Source organism: Trachymyrmex septentrionalis, unplaced genomic scaffold, assembly GCF_001594115.1.
Source record: "Trachymyrmex septentrionalis isolate Tsep2-gDNA-1 unplaced genomic scaffold, Tsep1.0 scaffold6, whole genome shotgun sequence".
NCBI lineage: Eukaryota > Metazoa > Arthropoda > Insecta > Hymenoptera > Formicidae > Trachymyrmex > Trachymyrmex septentrionalis.
Genome location: NW_017305778.1, coordinates 1,519,822 through 1,536,221, shown reverse-complemented (window position 1 = coordinate 1,536,221; position 16,400 = coordinate 1,519,822). Strand labels below are relative to the sequence as shown.

General features: G+C 31.8%; 1 protein-coding gene across 1 annotated transcript in view; it reads left to right on the top strand.

The window, feature by feature from the left end:
* LOC108752294 (calmodulin-like) overlaps nt 1-16,400 on the top strand; it is a 101,902-nt gene that overhangs the window by 41,793 nt on the left and 43,709 nt on the right. The window contains exon 3 of the mRNA XM_018493025.1: nt 3,895-4,038. Coding sequence (XP_018348527.1) covers nt 3,895-4,038 — 144 coding nt within the window. The remainder of the gene's footprint in view (nt 1-3,894; nt 4,039-16,400) is intronic.

The window sequence follows — 16,400 nt, the reverse complement described above, 5'->3', positions numbered from 1 at the left end:
AATTATATATTTTTTTATATAGAATTAGAAATATAATTATTATTACTAACATTATAGCAATATAAGAACTATAAACTATAATAATAACTATAAAAATAGAGCGCTTAATCATAATCATTTACTATGCAAATATAGTCATAAATATGAAACACTTTTCTCTCAGCGCAGAAGCTTATCTCTTTCTCTCTTTCTCTAACGTGATTCAAACTGTGCGGCACGAATCTCATCTGAGCTTTAAGCTAATATTTCATTCGTCGTACGGCAAATTTTTTGGCCGATTGACCTATTGAGAGAACAAGTTTTTCGGGGGCTCCAGAAAGTCTCCATCTGATGGCCAATTGGCACGCCCCGGAAAAACTCGTCGCGCGACATGTGAAATATCAGACTTATCCATCACAGTCTTCATTCGTTCTGAGCGAGACAGGTAACTTTTCTCGCATAATTAATTCTATCTACAGGGATAATTTATTCTATCCTATTATCTATTCTATCTTGTAAAGGGATTATATTTAGGATCTTTGTGTACGGAAAAAGATACTTTCAGTAAAATGCTTACTGTTAATTAAGGACTAAAGGTACTTAATAAATCTCATTGGTTAATTAACTAATCCAACTTAGTTCCTAAATTCATCCGGCATTTAATTAAAGAACGTGCAAACCTTTAGGATTCACTTATAACTAATCAAAAAACATATTGACAAATAATTTTATCAGATAAATATTTATCAGAAAAATTAATGGTAATTTTACTGAAAGTGTCTTTTTCCATGATGTGCAAAAATCCTAAAAGACTCCTTAAAATAAAACGTATAATAATATAACGCTAAATATAAAAAATTCTTATTATAAGATATCTCCCAATATCTTTTCTCAAAAGGCATGAATTCTAAAATTTTTTTAGTAGAATTTTTCGGCAAATATTCATGCAACCACGGTATTTCAGTGAAATATGAACGTAATAGATTAATAATTAAAACAATATGATTAAGATAATAATTTCGTTTACAACATGCGAGCAAAATTATTTTCTCCTGTATTTATTACTTTATATTATATTATGACATCAGGCTTCACATGCCGAAATGTAAATTTGTACTCTTTTGATCGCGGCGTCAGATGCCGGATGATGGAGATGCCCACGGCGCCGGATTCAATTTGGCACGCCCGGTAAACGGGATATCTCCTGTTTGGTGTCATCGCTTCGTTAATCCCGATAAAACTATGCTCGCTTCCGCCGCACCGCGGCGTATGTGAGCTTCATTCACAGTTTTGTAACCGGCAATTATTTTTCCCCGCTGTTATCGCCGTCGTACACGACAAATGCACGTTCGAGAATCGGAAATCAGGCCAATTGATCGATCAAATCCGCACGCGAGATAAATAATTTCACGTTTTGCGTACACGGTGTCATGCAGACGTCGAACGTTTTTTTTTTTAGTGAGAACGTTTTTTTTTATTTTCGCACGCGTCGTCCATCATGCACTTGTTTTTCTTTCTGGTTTTATAAATATCGCTATTGAATATTACATTTCCACTCACATCAGGTTGGATGAATAGAGATCTCTTCAATCGACGTCAAACAAATTGCATTGTAATGCCTGTAATATCGTTTCACATTTCGTGGTGCTCATCGTTTCCATTTTTTTTACATTTAATTATTTTCGCCAAAATAATTGGCTAAGCCAAACGGAAATGTTCTATGGCAGATCATCGAAACCAATCTAAAAAACCGATTAATCAAAGAATAAATATGCTTTCAATTTCTCTTTAAGAGAATCCAACGTGAAAATGCGAATAGACAATTTTCTCTTCCATTTCATATTTTTTTCCATTTCGCGGCATGAGTTTTCTGCGAAATGACATTAATTCAGACATATTTATCGACGAAATAACCAATCTCCTAGTAATTTTTATTATACATACAATGTCATTATATAGTCGCGAGCTCTGTGAATGAAGTTCTTCTTTTCAGAATAGCACCGATGAAAAAAGGTGCTCATCAATATTTTTAATTCAGCTTGAGACAGGCAATTATCAGTTACGCTTTAAGTATATTTTAATTATATTTTAGTTTCCACGAAACTCGTCTAACTATAAACAAAGATTGTGTATTCAACTTTGTTATAAACGGCGTAACTTTATATACTCCGCGATCGATTATCCTTCAGTTTCATCACATTAAATATATTTTATGAAACTTCTTTGAAAGCGCGATCTCAAAATTTACAAGAATAAAATTAAACAATTACATTAAATTAGCACAGATTAACTCTCGTTTCTTGGTTTATTGGAAAATTCGTTTCTTTACTGATTCTTTGTTTTCTTTCCATTGAGTTTTTTCTTCTAAGAAATATTCGTATTCGTTGAAAATATTTACGAAAGTCACGTGTCTTCGTATACTTGATAATATGTACTTCGACGAACATAATTTCTTCTGGAAAATCGTTACGTTTTTATCGCCTTTGAATATAAAAGGACTTCTTTTAAAGCAGCTATTGTATTACTACATTATTGTCTATTTTGCCAATTAACAGCAAGTAGAATCGTTGATAAAGAACAGAAAAAAACAGAGGGACATACAAACCACTGCTACCACTAAATTTTATACATAAAATGAATTATATAAAAATTAATTATATACAAAGATTACTTTCTGTGCATTAATCTTTACAAACTAAAATAAAAATTTTCCTATTTTATGTACCACAATTATTTTTGTAATTTGTTTTAATATTTTTCAAAAATATTATTTTAAATTACGTAATTAATTGAATCTCTAATATCGAAGCATGATCGACGTCAAATTTTAATCCACATTATATTAAAGTCCATTACAGTAATGCAGTTCTAATGCTTGCATTCTTGTTCATTTTGAAATGTGATACGGTTCAATAAATAGATGAAGGCTATATTCGATTCTCATGAAATTATATCTATAATTGCGATATTTACAGTCGCTAGGAACTCAGATAAAATTTATCTCTCGTCCCAAGTTTCTTTTTCATGCAGTCAAAATTCTTGAAAAAAAATCACAGTAATTATTATGTAGTCAATTAAAAAAAAATTGATTCAATAACTCTATGAAAAATACTCTATGTGGCAGCTTTTTTTCGAAAGTTCTACGGGGACCGAAATGGGACGAAAGAAGCAGAGATGACGAGAGTGATACTATTCTTGGCAGGATGGAAGTCCATAGATAAAGAAGAAGAATCGTTCTCTACTTCCCGTCTGAATCCTCCGGCCTCTGTTGATTTCTGCGCCAAATGCGATCACTGAAATCGCGTCCGCAATTCAAGATAATATATAACTTCGTTTCACGCGATGTGCATCTGAGGTAAAATTCGCATAGCAACCGTAAAGACTGTAAAAGCGTAAGATGCAATCACGTCGATTACATCGTAAATCGTAGTTTCCTCGTACGAGCAACTGTGCATGAATACGCCGCCAGAATCAACGGCTCGAGAAACGAGGACATTAAACGATCGAGTCAAGCACTGTTAAGCCGAACCCGCAGTGGCTTGTATTCGTATCTCGTCAAATTCGCTCCGGGAATTCGACCATACACCTTTAGTCAGTTAACCGACCCCGTCGGTGACCATCTCTAAAAGGGTAATTCCAGAGAGGACGCTTGACGTTAGTGCCATAACAGGTCAGAATACTCGGCTAAAGGGAAAAATTCAAAGCGTATAACCAATCTAATTACGTAAAAGTAGAAAATTAAAAAAAATTACTTTAAAATTGCATCGTAAATGAGAATAAACGGCGAAACAATTTACACTGTACAATTTTCTCAGAGACCGAGAAAGTAATTTTAGTTATTTCCAGTGGAGAAAACGAAACGTATTTATATTAAAGTTACTCACGATGGTTTCTTCTTTTCCTTTTCCTCAACAGAATTTAGGGAGGCCTTCAGGCTGTTTGACAAGGACGGCGATGGAACTATCACGAAAGAAGAGCTCGGCAGGGTTATGCGTTCCTTGGGACAATTTGCGAGAGCGGAGGAGTTGAGAACGATGTTGCAGGAAATCGACATTGACGGTGAGCGGCAGTTCTATTATCCATCTTAGGCTACAGTAAAGAGTTTCGGATTGCAATGTTTCCCCGTTTGTATTCGACACTTGGAAAGCTTATATCGTTCCTATACTTCAAAAGTGACACTCAAAAAATTAAATTTTCTAGAAAGGGCGAAACAACTATTTTTCTTTAACTTGACAGAAAATTATTCACTAATCAAATAATACTGGCAAAAAAATATACATTCTTAACATGAAAGTCATTTTTCTCGCTTTTGTTTCGCAACTCTTAAAAAATTATTGTTTTGAATTGTAATGATTTTGACGATTTTTTATGAAGTTAAGTTCACGTTTGACGCGATTGATAGGATAATGTTTACTTAACTCATAGTAACTCTCTTGAAAGTCATATAATATTTTTTTAGTTATGTACTTTTGAAATATAAGGAAATGATATTACATTTTTAAGCAAATATATTATTATTACACTGAAAAAAAATTTTCTAAATCTAAGTAACTTTTTTCTTGAATAGTTTTAAGTAAACATTTCTTTACTGCAAGTAAAAATATTTACTAAATTAAACTTATATTACTTGTTACAAGTAATAATGACCGCTGGTTTTGTCTGTGTTTATAATCAAAGGGAAGAAATTAAATTAATAGGTATTTATCCGTATTTGTTATTTCGAATAGGTCAGTGGAAATCAAAACATTATAATTTACTAATATGCAATATAGTGTTTATTTTGAATTCAGCGTTTATCATTGGATTCCAATTAATATAGCCTAAGAGAAATTAGGCTAATATGTAACGTAATTGTATTTGACATTTGAATTGTTCGATGAAGATTTAACCGCTGCATTTTATTGAAACGGATGGTATTGACCGCCGGCATGTGTGATATCGCACGATATCACGCCTTTGTTTTTTCAATCCGCGCATTTTGAAAAACCCCATTTCACGTGCCACGTGCCGCTGAATAGATTACGTAGGTAACATAATAATCGATGAAAAAAAAAAGAAATACCGATTGACCAATAATGTTCACAAATGAAATAGAAAACATAGAAATAGAAATTAAAGGAAAAATGGACAATTTTATCAATCAATATATTATTGTTTATTATTATATTATATTATATTATATTATATCATATCATATTATATTATATCATGTTATATAATTGTTATATGATAATGCACGTAAATTTATGCAATGCAACGTATGACTTTATCTCGCAAATTATCTTAATTTTATTCGTAAATGCCGGTGCGACGCCGGCAGTTTCTTTAACCCGGAAATAGTCATTCGGGGAGGTATTTTTATATTATAGTGAAAAAATGTCAATTATTATAAAATATCATTTTAGATGGATTGTTTAACATATTTTTTTGTTTTTAATAATTATTTTTCATGATTTCACATTCTTTAAATATGCAATTCTCTCGAAAACTCTTAATTAAAAAACATTATACAGTATTAATTAAAATCTTTATTTATTAAAAATACTATTATAATAAGCTATTTAACGTGCATATTCCGTTTAATATTTGTTTGGTTTCTATTTACTTTTTTAAGAGAATTATGATTTTAAACCCATATGCTTTCAAATACAATATGTTGTGTTAATAATAGTGATTTTAATTGGGATGAAAAAAAATCCGAGGTGATTGTTTGCGTAAAAAAAATTATGACTATTCCTTGTTAACAGAACAACGCGAATCCAAGGCAATTATCCAAAGTAACAACGTTAAATCATTATTTCCGCGATGTGCATCGTCGGGATTACGAAATAATCATAAAGTAAGGTGCACCCCGAGCTATCACCTGCGCGACAAAGCGAGCTGTCACAGGAGGTTGTAGCACTCGGAAATTTATCGTCTTCGCTATTTCGCACAGTCGTCCATGCGCAATCTCGTGCCTGTCGATAAATCGTCTTAATTGCAGCTAATTCTCGTGAAACATTCCGACAATGTCTTATTCTTGCCACAGCAAAGGCAGTTTCTTTATTACAAATTATAATCCCTCAACGCTGGCCAATCTTTCCCTTTCTCTCTCATTTGATTTTGGAGAATTCTCCTTCATCTTTGCCTTGAACTCCATCTTCTTATAACGCTGTATTCAATTTCGCGACGGCCATGCTAGGATTTATATAACGTATTCTTCGTTTTGGTGCTCCTGGCTTTCTCTTCGTATTTACGTGCAGTGTGTTTTATTGTCTAACGAAAAGGTCTGCGCGAAATCCGCATCGATACCTCTTTCAATCGAATTTGTTATGTGGCGCAAACCACAGTATTTCGAAACATTTTCGACATCGTATTTATGACCGGAACACCCTTTCGTTCAGAATGTACCATATCTGACGAAATAAGGAACGAGTGAAATGTCTGGAAAGCATTAGATATCTCTTACGCGGACAAAATGATTTTGCTGAAGAATCTAAAATTTTGCTGAATATAGTAAATAATTTTGAAACGGAAAATAATTTTGTTAGACTACCAAAATAATTATATTAGAAACTAAAAAGTGAGGAGCAATACCGCAAAACATTTTTATATTCTAGTAATCAGTTTGAGTTTCCAACAACATTATTTTTGCATCTGTTATCGAGCAAAATTTTAAATCTTTCAGCAAAGTCATTCTTTCTAAGAATCATTCTTTTTAAGAATGATTTAAGTAAATTACACGTAACATATATTACCTTCTTTAGCTGTTCATTGATTTTTCTGCCGAAAAATCTAAATTATATTTTATTCATAAGATCTGTGATGCGTCAAACTACAAGTATAATTAGGATCACTATAAGCAGATTGGACATTGTATACGGATTATGAGGAATATAAAAAGATTAAGAATAATAGCAACATTCCTCTTTGCACAAAAGGTATCTTATATAATTCTCTTACTTCAAAACTGACGCAACTAAAAAAAATGTGATTTTTGATATATCACCATAAATAAGTTAGGTAAAAATTATCTCTATCAATCATCAAAAGTAAACTAATTTAACTTTACAATCCGTTCTTTAATCGTATTTGTGTCGTTCTTACTTCTTAAAGTTTTCAAAAGGATCATAATACCTTTTACAAAAGACACAAGAGTTTGAGTTATTTTTGTAAAATTGTTTTTGTAAATAAAAAGGAGTTTCTTCTACAAAAAAAACATTAGCATTAAGATAGTTATAATGATCGAAGTTTAAAGAAGAAATTATTTTATTTTGAATTTAGTCATTTTAGTTTGATTAATATAAGTATAAACTGTTGGTAATGTTTTGAATTAAGTATATGTCATTTTTTAATAAATTATTCCAAGTTTATTATAATTTTGTATCAAAATTGTCATAACTAAAAAAGTGGTCTTTTTAAAAGCTGTAAAACGAAAGTGACAAAAATATTATGTTTTTTAAAGTATATTCTTTCTGTCAATGTTTGATTAGTTAATAATTTTTTCTGTCAAGTAGAAAAATAGTTTTTTTTTTTAAACTAAATTCTTTTGTGTCACTTTTGAAGGAACGATATGTCTGCAGATGACTCTGACTATAATCGTTATCGATTTTTGTATATTAATTATAATAATTATAGTGTAATTATAGTAATATAGTGTCAAAATACTAAAACATAATCAAAATGTCACTTTTGTCATTTTTGTTTCACAACCTTTAAAAAATCATTTTTTTTATTATGATAATTTTTGTATTCTACAAAATGATAACAAATTAATAATTCATGTCGAAAGTGATACAACTCTAAATATTATTAACAATGCATATTTACCTTGATTAGTTAATCTAATAATACACAATAATGCTAGTCAATACCTTTTCTGCCGAGAAATCACTATTGATGACTCGGGAACGGAAATGGGTCGGCGTATTGACGCCGGATGGTACAAATCCTTGTACCTGTTGCTAGTCTATTCCACAACGGTTGGCTATTACCAGTCATTTTCTGTGTAATCAGAAGAATTACGGGATAAAGTTTGCGGTGAAAAACGACCGCAGCCTTCCGAAAGAGAACTCGATAAAACGAGTTTCGGCGGAAATTCGGCGTTTTTCGGCTGTTCTACTCCCACGACAAAAGAATTGAGAGGTAAAAGCAAAGCGATTATTAAAATCCATGCGAGAACGTATCGGAGGTATGAATTGAAGCCTTTACATGTTCCAAAGGACAAAGTAATTACGGTCGCGGAAGTAAATTGTTTCGGGGACAGGCGTTATCCGCGAGGTGGAATTCATTCGCGCGAATGCAAGCTGTGCGGAGAGAAGTGCATCCGCGCTTTTTAGCAGACCTCCGAAAGTGATAATTTCCGAGGATTAGGTTGGTACGAAAAGAGACTTCCGAGTTAACACTTGGCCCCGACTCCGTTAATGCGTCGAGCGGTTGTGAAAAGGGAATTTAATAGTTCAACATGAGGAGAAATATAATAATAATAATAATAATAACTTTATTGCATGCACTGACAATTAGATTTAAACAATGTTCAAAATTACAAAAAAGGAAACATGAGAGAAAAATATAAAATCCTGTAGCAAATAACAGAAGTACAAGTCCTGGCCAGAAAAAATTTGAGTATAATTATGAAGATATTTAATATTGAGTGAAAACCGATTGAAATTAAATACTCATGAGTGGGAAACTCCATATTTGACCAAGCGGTTCTTTGTGCCCAATAATATTTCTTGTGAATTTATACAATTTGCAGTTCAAGCAAATTGTGCGCCGATTATATGTCTCCACAATGAAGAATGATTGTTTGATCTTCAAAACAACTCTAAACTGAAGTTGGAGTAGTAATATCGCAAATTAAATTGACAAGCAATTTAATGTTATTGATGCTAATGTGAACGTCTTTAAATCCCTGAAAATGATTTATTGTAAAAAATATTATCTCAGTCGGGATTTGAACCCGATATAAAGACATCAAATCTATTTTTTATTGCTGCACTAGACTGTACTAGAACTCTCTTTCTCCGTTTTCGCTAAATGTCAAACGTATACCTATCTCACTTTAAGTTCCAAAAGTGTATTCTACTTTAGTTACGAAAAACGGATTTCTTGTTACAGATATTATTAAATAATAGGGATAATGGCAACGAAATTGCGAAAATGGACAAAATATATTGAGAAGCAGAAGAACAAAGATATCCATGATTGTACAAAAATTGCGGTCGTATTTAAGAAAAAAAAGTCGATTTGCGCTGGTCGACCGGCGGGCAAAATAAGAAGCGATACAAACCTTGATAATCGTCAAAACGATCTCGTTTCGGGGTTATTTCTGAGGGAAATTACTTTTCCGTTTGAACCATTCAAATCTGTGGTTCACCATTACGAGATACAGTTTTGCAAGCTGTCGTCCTCGATCGCGAATCATGTGAACTGCGCGTGAAATTATCCGCTTCCATATTCGTCGCGCTTTAACTTTACGTAATTTTCCTGTACCAAAAATCCAATTTAATACTGGTCAATTTAATACTGAAAATTACTTATTTTGAGTATTAAAAGCGTTGAAAAATGCTTTTAATATTTAAAATAAATTAACAACTATTAAATTTATAAGGATTTTTGTAATTCTGTGAGAAAATTATGCAACGCACGCAATGAGATAATTAACAATTTCTTGTCATTTTTAACAGATTTTCTCACTAATGATATTTTTTCTTGCTGGAAAAATACCGCAATTCTCAGCTCGTATATCTACATTTCTTAGGAAAATGTGTTCTTGACCTAGTTGCATGATTTGGAAATCGCTGTTGCTGGAGAGACATATTGTTAAGAAGAAGAAAAAAACGGAAAAAGGAAATTAAACGAGAAGTTTGCGAAATCTTCATTATACTATATCAGATAAATTGCGCGCAAACTTAAGAGTTTTCTCATTTTCTTTGTTCCGAAAAATTTCATTCTTGTAGATTATAATTCTATTGGCATTGACATCGATATAATTCATTATATTGTCATAATCCTATAGAGATTATACACAAATTAGTAACTTGAGGTTTCCTTTAATATTATCGTAGTTATTATTTAAAGAACACTCTGAATCTATGTAAATCAATAAAATTTTATATCCTAATTGAATCAAATCGAATCGAATTGTTGAAACATGATTTTTTTTTATCATCAATATATTATTAGGATAAATTTTAATATATAGGTAGTAAAAAAATTTCTGTGTAAAAATAATATTGATTAATATATTTAAATGCATTAAATAAAAGACATATACTGTTATAGAATTTAAATAACATGTAACAGAAGCTTGTGGTATAAAGTAATTGAAAAGTAATGAACGATTTAATTGAAAACTAAGTTACAGTAGTCTTAAATGTAATGAATGTGTGTATCAAATTTCATGCAACATAAAATTTTATGGAAAGTACATTATTAAATTTTGTGTACATGTACACAAATATATTTTTTAGTTATAAATACATTAAATTTAATTTAATTTACATAATGTAATGTTATTGGGATGGGAACAGTGGCGGGATTTGGTATTTGCGGCAATGAACTTTCGAGTTCCTAACGCCTAATAATAATAATAATAATAATGTAATGTTATGAAATTAAATTTAACTCGTGCAACTTAAAAATATATTAAATTTCACGATATTTTTAACAGTGTAGAGATACAAATTCAAATCAAATTGAATCTTACGTGATTTGAATATTCAAATAGTTTGCACATCTCTCTAAAAGACATAATAAATAACATGAAAATCCTAAAATAGGTTTCTAAATAATTTTGTTATACTTGTGAGACATGAATCGGATCAATGAATCAACGTACAATTTTTGTGCGGCACATTTTCGCAAAAATATCTAATTTTCTTCTTCAGCGAAGTCTTATTCCATGGAAAATTCGCCGACTTTAAGAGTTTGTCACATTCATGTTAACGATGAGTCGTTATCGTTATGCGACTATCAAAGCTGATGTAACTATTATCGTTACTGCTACAATTAGCGTGGTTAACGCCGCTTTTTTTGCCGAAGGCTTATAGACGAGAATTTATATCCTATTGCACGAACGACCAAAGAAAATTTCACGAAGACATGTCGTTCAATTAATTCATTTATTCTGCAAATGAGATTCGATTGCAAGCTGGATGTGTTGTTTAATTACATTGTAATTTAAACTCCGGCGAGGAAAAAACTTTATTAAGCACAGTAGTACACCATCGGCTAGAATCTGTCGAAAAACAAAACAATATTCAAATTTTGAGCTAGCAATGCACAGGAGATTAATTTACCACTTCTTCCGAGCGATCGGCTTGCCAACAGTTTTAATAATGCTTTAATTCACTCCCCGCTGAGAGTCTCTCAGGAGTTTCCGACTAACATAAAATACGTTCGTGTATGTGGCTCTTCATTCATTCGCCGCTTATTCTTCATTCGATGACGCACATAATTTCGACCAACTGAAATAACGGTTGAAGTTTCTAAACGAATAATTAGAGGTACATGTTTGCATCGTGTTGTCAGAGCGGATCAAATGAAAATGAAGCCAATCTCTAGTGACGGGATACAGTTTGGTTTTCGCGAATACGGTGAGAGAATGGTGTATCCACGAGTACATGCGTTTCATGTCGGTGTTTTCTCGTTCACTACAACTCGCGTTAGTAGCCTGAGTATACGCCAAAATGAAGGCTCTGAGAGCCTCTTCATACCGATAATTAGTATCTACATCTAAGTGCCAATGTGCACATACGCGCACATCGATGACACGAGCCCTTCGTGTTAAATACGGTGGCTCGCAGCGTTTAATTAGACCGGAATTAGTTCTTTATTGAACGGGACTATGTGATAGTAGCGACAGCTTTCAATGCACTCTCTCTCTCTCTCTCTCTCTCTCTCTCTCTCTCTCTCTCTCTCTCTCTCTCTCTGCTTGCATTATTCAAAGAGTGACTCGATGAAACAGTATCGAGATCATCCGACAAAGTTGGATAGAAGTGAAAATGTATGCATATATTGGATGCTGCGTTAAAATCCGATATTATCACGTCCGTTGAGAAAGATTAAGAAACAATTAACTGAATATATAAACAATTATTGAAATAAAAATTACTAGAAAATAAAACACATTCTGCTTTATATCAAATATAAAATAGAATCAAAATTAATATTATAAAAACCGAAACTAAAATTAGATGTGCTAATACAATTCAAATTTTACAAAATTGATCAAACAAATTCATACAAAGTTTTGACTTTAATTAGTAATTTTGTGTAGTAATTTTGCGAATAATTTACTTATCTTCTAATAAATAATAAATTTATCTTATAAACGATAAATAATAGACTTATAATAAACAGGAGATCAAGCATAATGTCTAACAATAAGAAATATTTTATTTAAGGTACGCACGCAATTTTTTGATTTTTTTTTAACATATAAATGAAAACGATTTTCACCAATTGTTTAATTGTGATTATATACATGTATATACCGTTCCGTTATTTTAAAAGTAACATAATTAAAGAAATATGATTTTCGAGTTATCAACATGAATGAGTTAGGTAAAAGTTATCTCTATTAATCATCAAAAGTAAACTAACTTAATTTTACAATCCGTTCTTCAAACAGCGCTTATGAAATTTTTAAGGTTTTTGTAGAGATAATACTTTTTTTTTAAGATGGGGAGAATCTGCCAAGATATCTCCCCAGGGCAGGACTGAAAGTTACGTGGAATTCTTACTAAAAACTCAACTACGTTTACAGTCTTTTACAAGCTTTTCGCGGAGCGACCGAAAACTAAACAGCATTATTCAGCTTGAAAAGATCATAATATCGTCTACAAAAGTGACACATTTTAAGTTGTGTCATTTTTATAAATAAAAGGTAGAATTTTACAGACATTTAGAATTAAAACAGTTTTAGTAATTGAAATTTGGAGATTGTTTTATTTTTAATTAGTTATTTTTTAGTTGATCAAGGTAAATATAAACTGTTGGTGATATTTTGAATTATTATCACTTTCGATGAATTATTCTGGATTTTTATAAATAATTTTGTTATAGATATAAAAATCTTCGCAATTCCAAAAGAATGATTTTTAAGGATTATGAAACGAAAATAACATTTGATTATATTTCTATAAGAATATATTCTTTTTGCAACGATGTTATTTGAATAATCGATAATTTTCTATTAAGTTAAAAAATGGTTTTTTCTCTTTTCTGAAAAATTTTATTTTTTCTGTTATCTCATTTTTTAAATAAAGGAACGATATGTAAAATAAATATAGAAAAGTTTCTTGTTGAGAGTAGAGACGAAAATTAAAATATCAAAATGTGCTAACAGAAATCATGCTTGTCATTGTAACTGATGTTAGATTGCAATATTTCAATTTGATAAATAATATGTGTATCACAAGGATGTTGTTTATTATAAGATAAGTTATTCATTTGAAGATGATTATTTAGAGTTGAAAAGTATGACTTTGTGATTAATTTTGTTTATAACATTTGCATGTCTATATTTACCTTTGGCCCCTTTATTGCATTGATTTTTAATCTTAAAGCCTTAAAATTAATTGTTTTATAAAATAGAATCTTCAAAAAGCCAAGAAGAAGATCGACAGTACCTTAAATTATTTATTCCGATGTAATTGTAAAAAGTATGAAACGCTCTTCTTGATATCGACGAATCAGAAGAGCTTATAGATCGAAGAACTAGAACTTCAAGAAATATCTGAAGAAGACTCACATGCATATGAAGAAAGCCTTTTAGGTACCAGCACAAGTAAACGATATCAAGTGACTGGCAATTATCCGGTATTTCGCAAAATCGAAGTGGATCGCCGTTGACTTACCGTGGCGAAGCAATCAAATCACGATGAAGAAATTGCCGATTTGTTCAATTCACTTCGTTATCAGAGAGGTTGCCGGCCCTCTTATTCCCTTATGAATGAGTTTCATGAGTTCGCGACACTCGCCGTTCCACCCCGTCGCGGTAAGCGGAAGCGTTTGACGGCGTTCTATTGCGGCAAAAGGGAAAGTTCTCAAGAAGTTCCGGCACGTACACGGGGCGGAGGAGCTAGGCGGAACCCTCTCCGGAAGCTGCTCCCGGGATTCTCTCAAAGATTCATGTTTCCCCGATCGCATTATAGCTTCGCCCACGCGCGCGGCTCTACCGCATTTGCGACCGCGATGCCGTAAATTATCGTGCTATCGTGAGCGCGCAAATCCGTATAAAACGCCCCTGCGGCTCGACGTAGGTACACGCATTGCAACATGGTCTCTTTCACCTGCTCCACACCGGCGACCACACGATGAATACAAAGGCTATTTTTCTTTTAAAAAACACAGGGTTGCAGTCCCTACACTTAAGAAGATGCTGAAGTAATGGCCGCAATTTCGACGAAATCATCTATTTTATCAATTGAACGTGATTTGCACACATACGATTTTAACTTTTTATATATGTATTGTAATTAAACTAAAAGTATCTATTCATATTTGAATAATATAAGCATATTTTAAAACCTTCAGTTTATGATTTTGAAGTTTACAAGAGAAATATAATAAATAAAAACTACGATACGAGTACACGTGTGCGTACAAAGTACTTGTATTTTTCTATTTATTTCTCTTGTGCTTCAAAATCATAAACTCAAGGTCTTATAATTTTTTTTATATGTTATTTAAATGAGAGATACTTTTAGTTTGATATTATATGAATATATTAATTAAAAATTTTTTACATCACGTGGAGAGAAGTAACCAGGATTGTGCAGTATATTTCAAGTTTACATGGAATATTTTGGAATTATGTATTGTTTACGTTTACACGAATATTTTTCAAACAGACAATACAAGCAGTAAAATATGTAAATTATTATAAATTTCGGATAACAATATAAAAAGAAGTAATTAAATTTTATGATTGTTAATGTAACTGACTTTAATATTGACATATAAAAATATGTAAACGAGATAGAAGTTTTAATGCAGTCGAATGCAACGACAAAGAATAGCTTCATTGATCCATAAATTGTTTACATAGTTTATCAGTAAAACATAGTTTACATAATTTACATTGTATGTACGTAAATGTAGATTATTATATTTTATGCGCGCACAACCTAGAGAAATAACTTAGGAGATAACAGAACATTATAGTTCAAAAACTTTTTTGGTTTTTCACTAAATATATTCTTGTATAATATATGTGAATAAATGCTTTTGTATTTATTCACATTTATTTGTTTATTTTGGAGAAGAATTGTTTATTCTGTATAACGAAAGCGATAAAAAAGTACAAAATGTTTGTCTGATTGACAATATAGACAATTCCAGCTTTTAACTCTACTAATGTTTCAAAATATTTGATTGACTAAAAGAAGCAATTTTATTAATTTATCAATCGAAGAATGCGTCAAAGCATTATAGCATCAAGTGGACCATAACCAGTACAGACACAAGTGTCGTTTTATCTTCAGCTGCTTTCCGTTTAGTGATATAAGTCGACACAAGTGTTCTTTGTTACTTATTGAGTGCCAAGAAAGAACAACGATGTTTGTGTCGATTCGTATTCCACTAAATGGAAAGATCCCTTTATTATTCATTGACTGTCAAGAAGGATAGAACGACATTTATGTCAATTATGCCTCTTAAAAGGAAAATGGCCAAAGTTACATTATCCCGATCATCGTATCTTAGGACCAGATCAAATACTTACAAATTCAGACTCATCCTCGCTCGGTTTCTCGAATTTTCCTTGTTGGCGTGGATTTATAGTGACTGCATACCGTCATGGTGAATAAGTTAAAATCTGTCCCTCGATACGTGTACCAATCAATTTGAATGATTCCGGTGATGCGAGCAACGAGCGGCACACATTCAGCACTTATTCGAAAAATAAATTCTTTTTCCCCTGAGATAAAAATTGGACTATCAGAAAAAAATTGTGGATACTACAATGTATGAATTAAATTACACTCCATTCTGTAAAAATGCAAATATATTTTTATACCTTCGGGATAAATAGAATCAAAAACAGAGTCCTGTTTTCAAAGCTCAAACTTTATTAATTAAACAGCGCGTATAGCAATCAACTTTACTGTAAAATAATAACGCCGTGTAAAAATAACCCGATATTAAATTTCAATGTTGTATTCAAATTCACACTAAACTAGAAGATAATTTAATGTTCCTTATATTTATACACATTGAGGGAACAATCCCGCTTTGTTTCTTTTATTTAGTCTCACTCGAACAAACATTGTTTTTCCAAATTCCGTTAGCTTTGTATGATACATCAAAAAATACAAAAGCGCCACTGCTTCTCTTCCTTTTATCTTTTTCACATCTCCTACTACAGTCTTCAATACACTAATTCGCAACAATCGATGGAAAGTTTCCGCGATTGCAATCGGCTGCTACTGCCT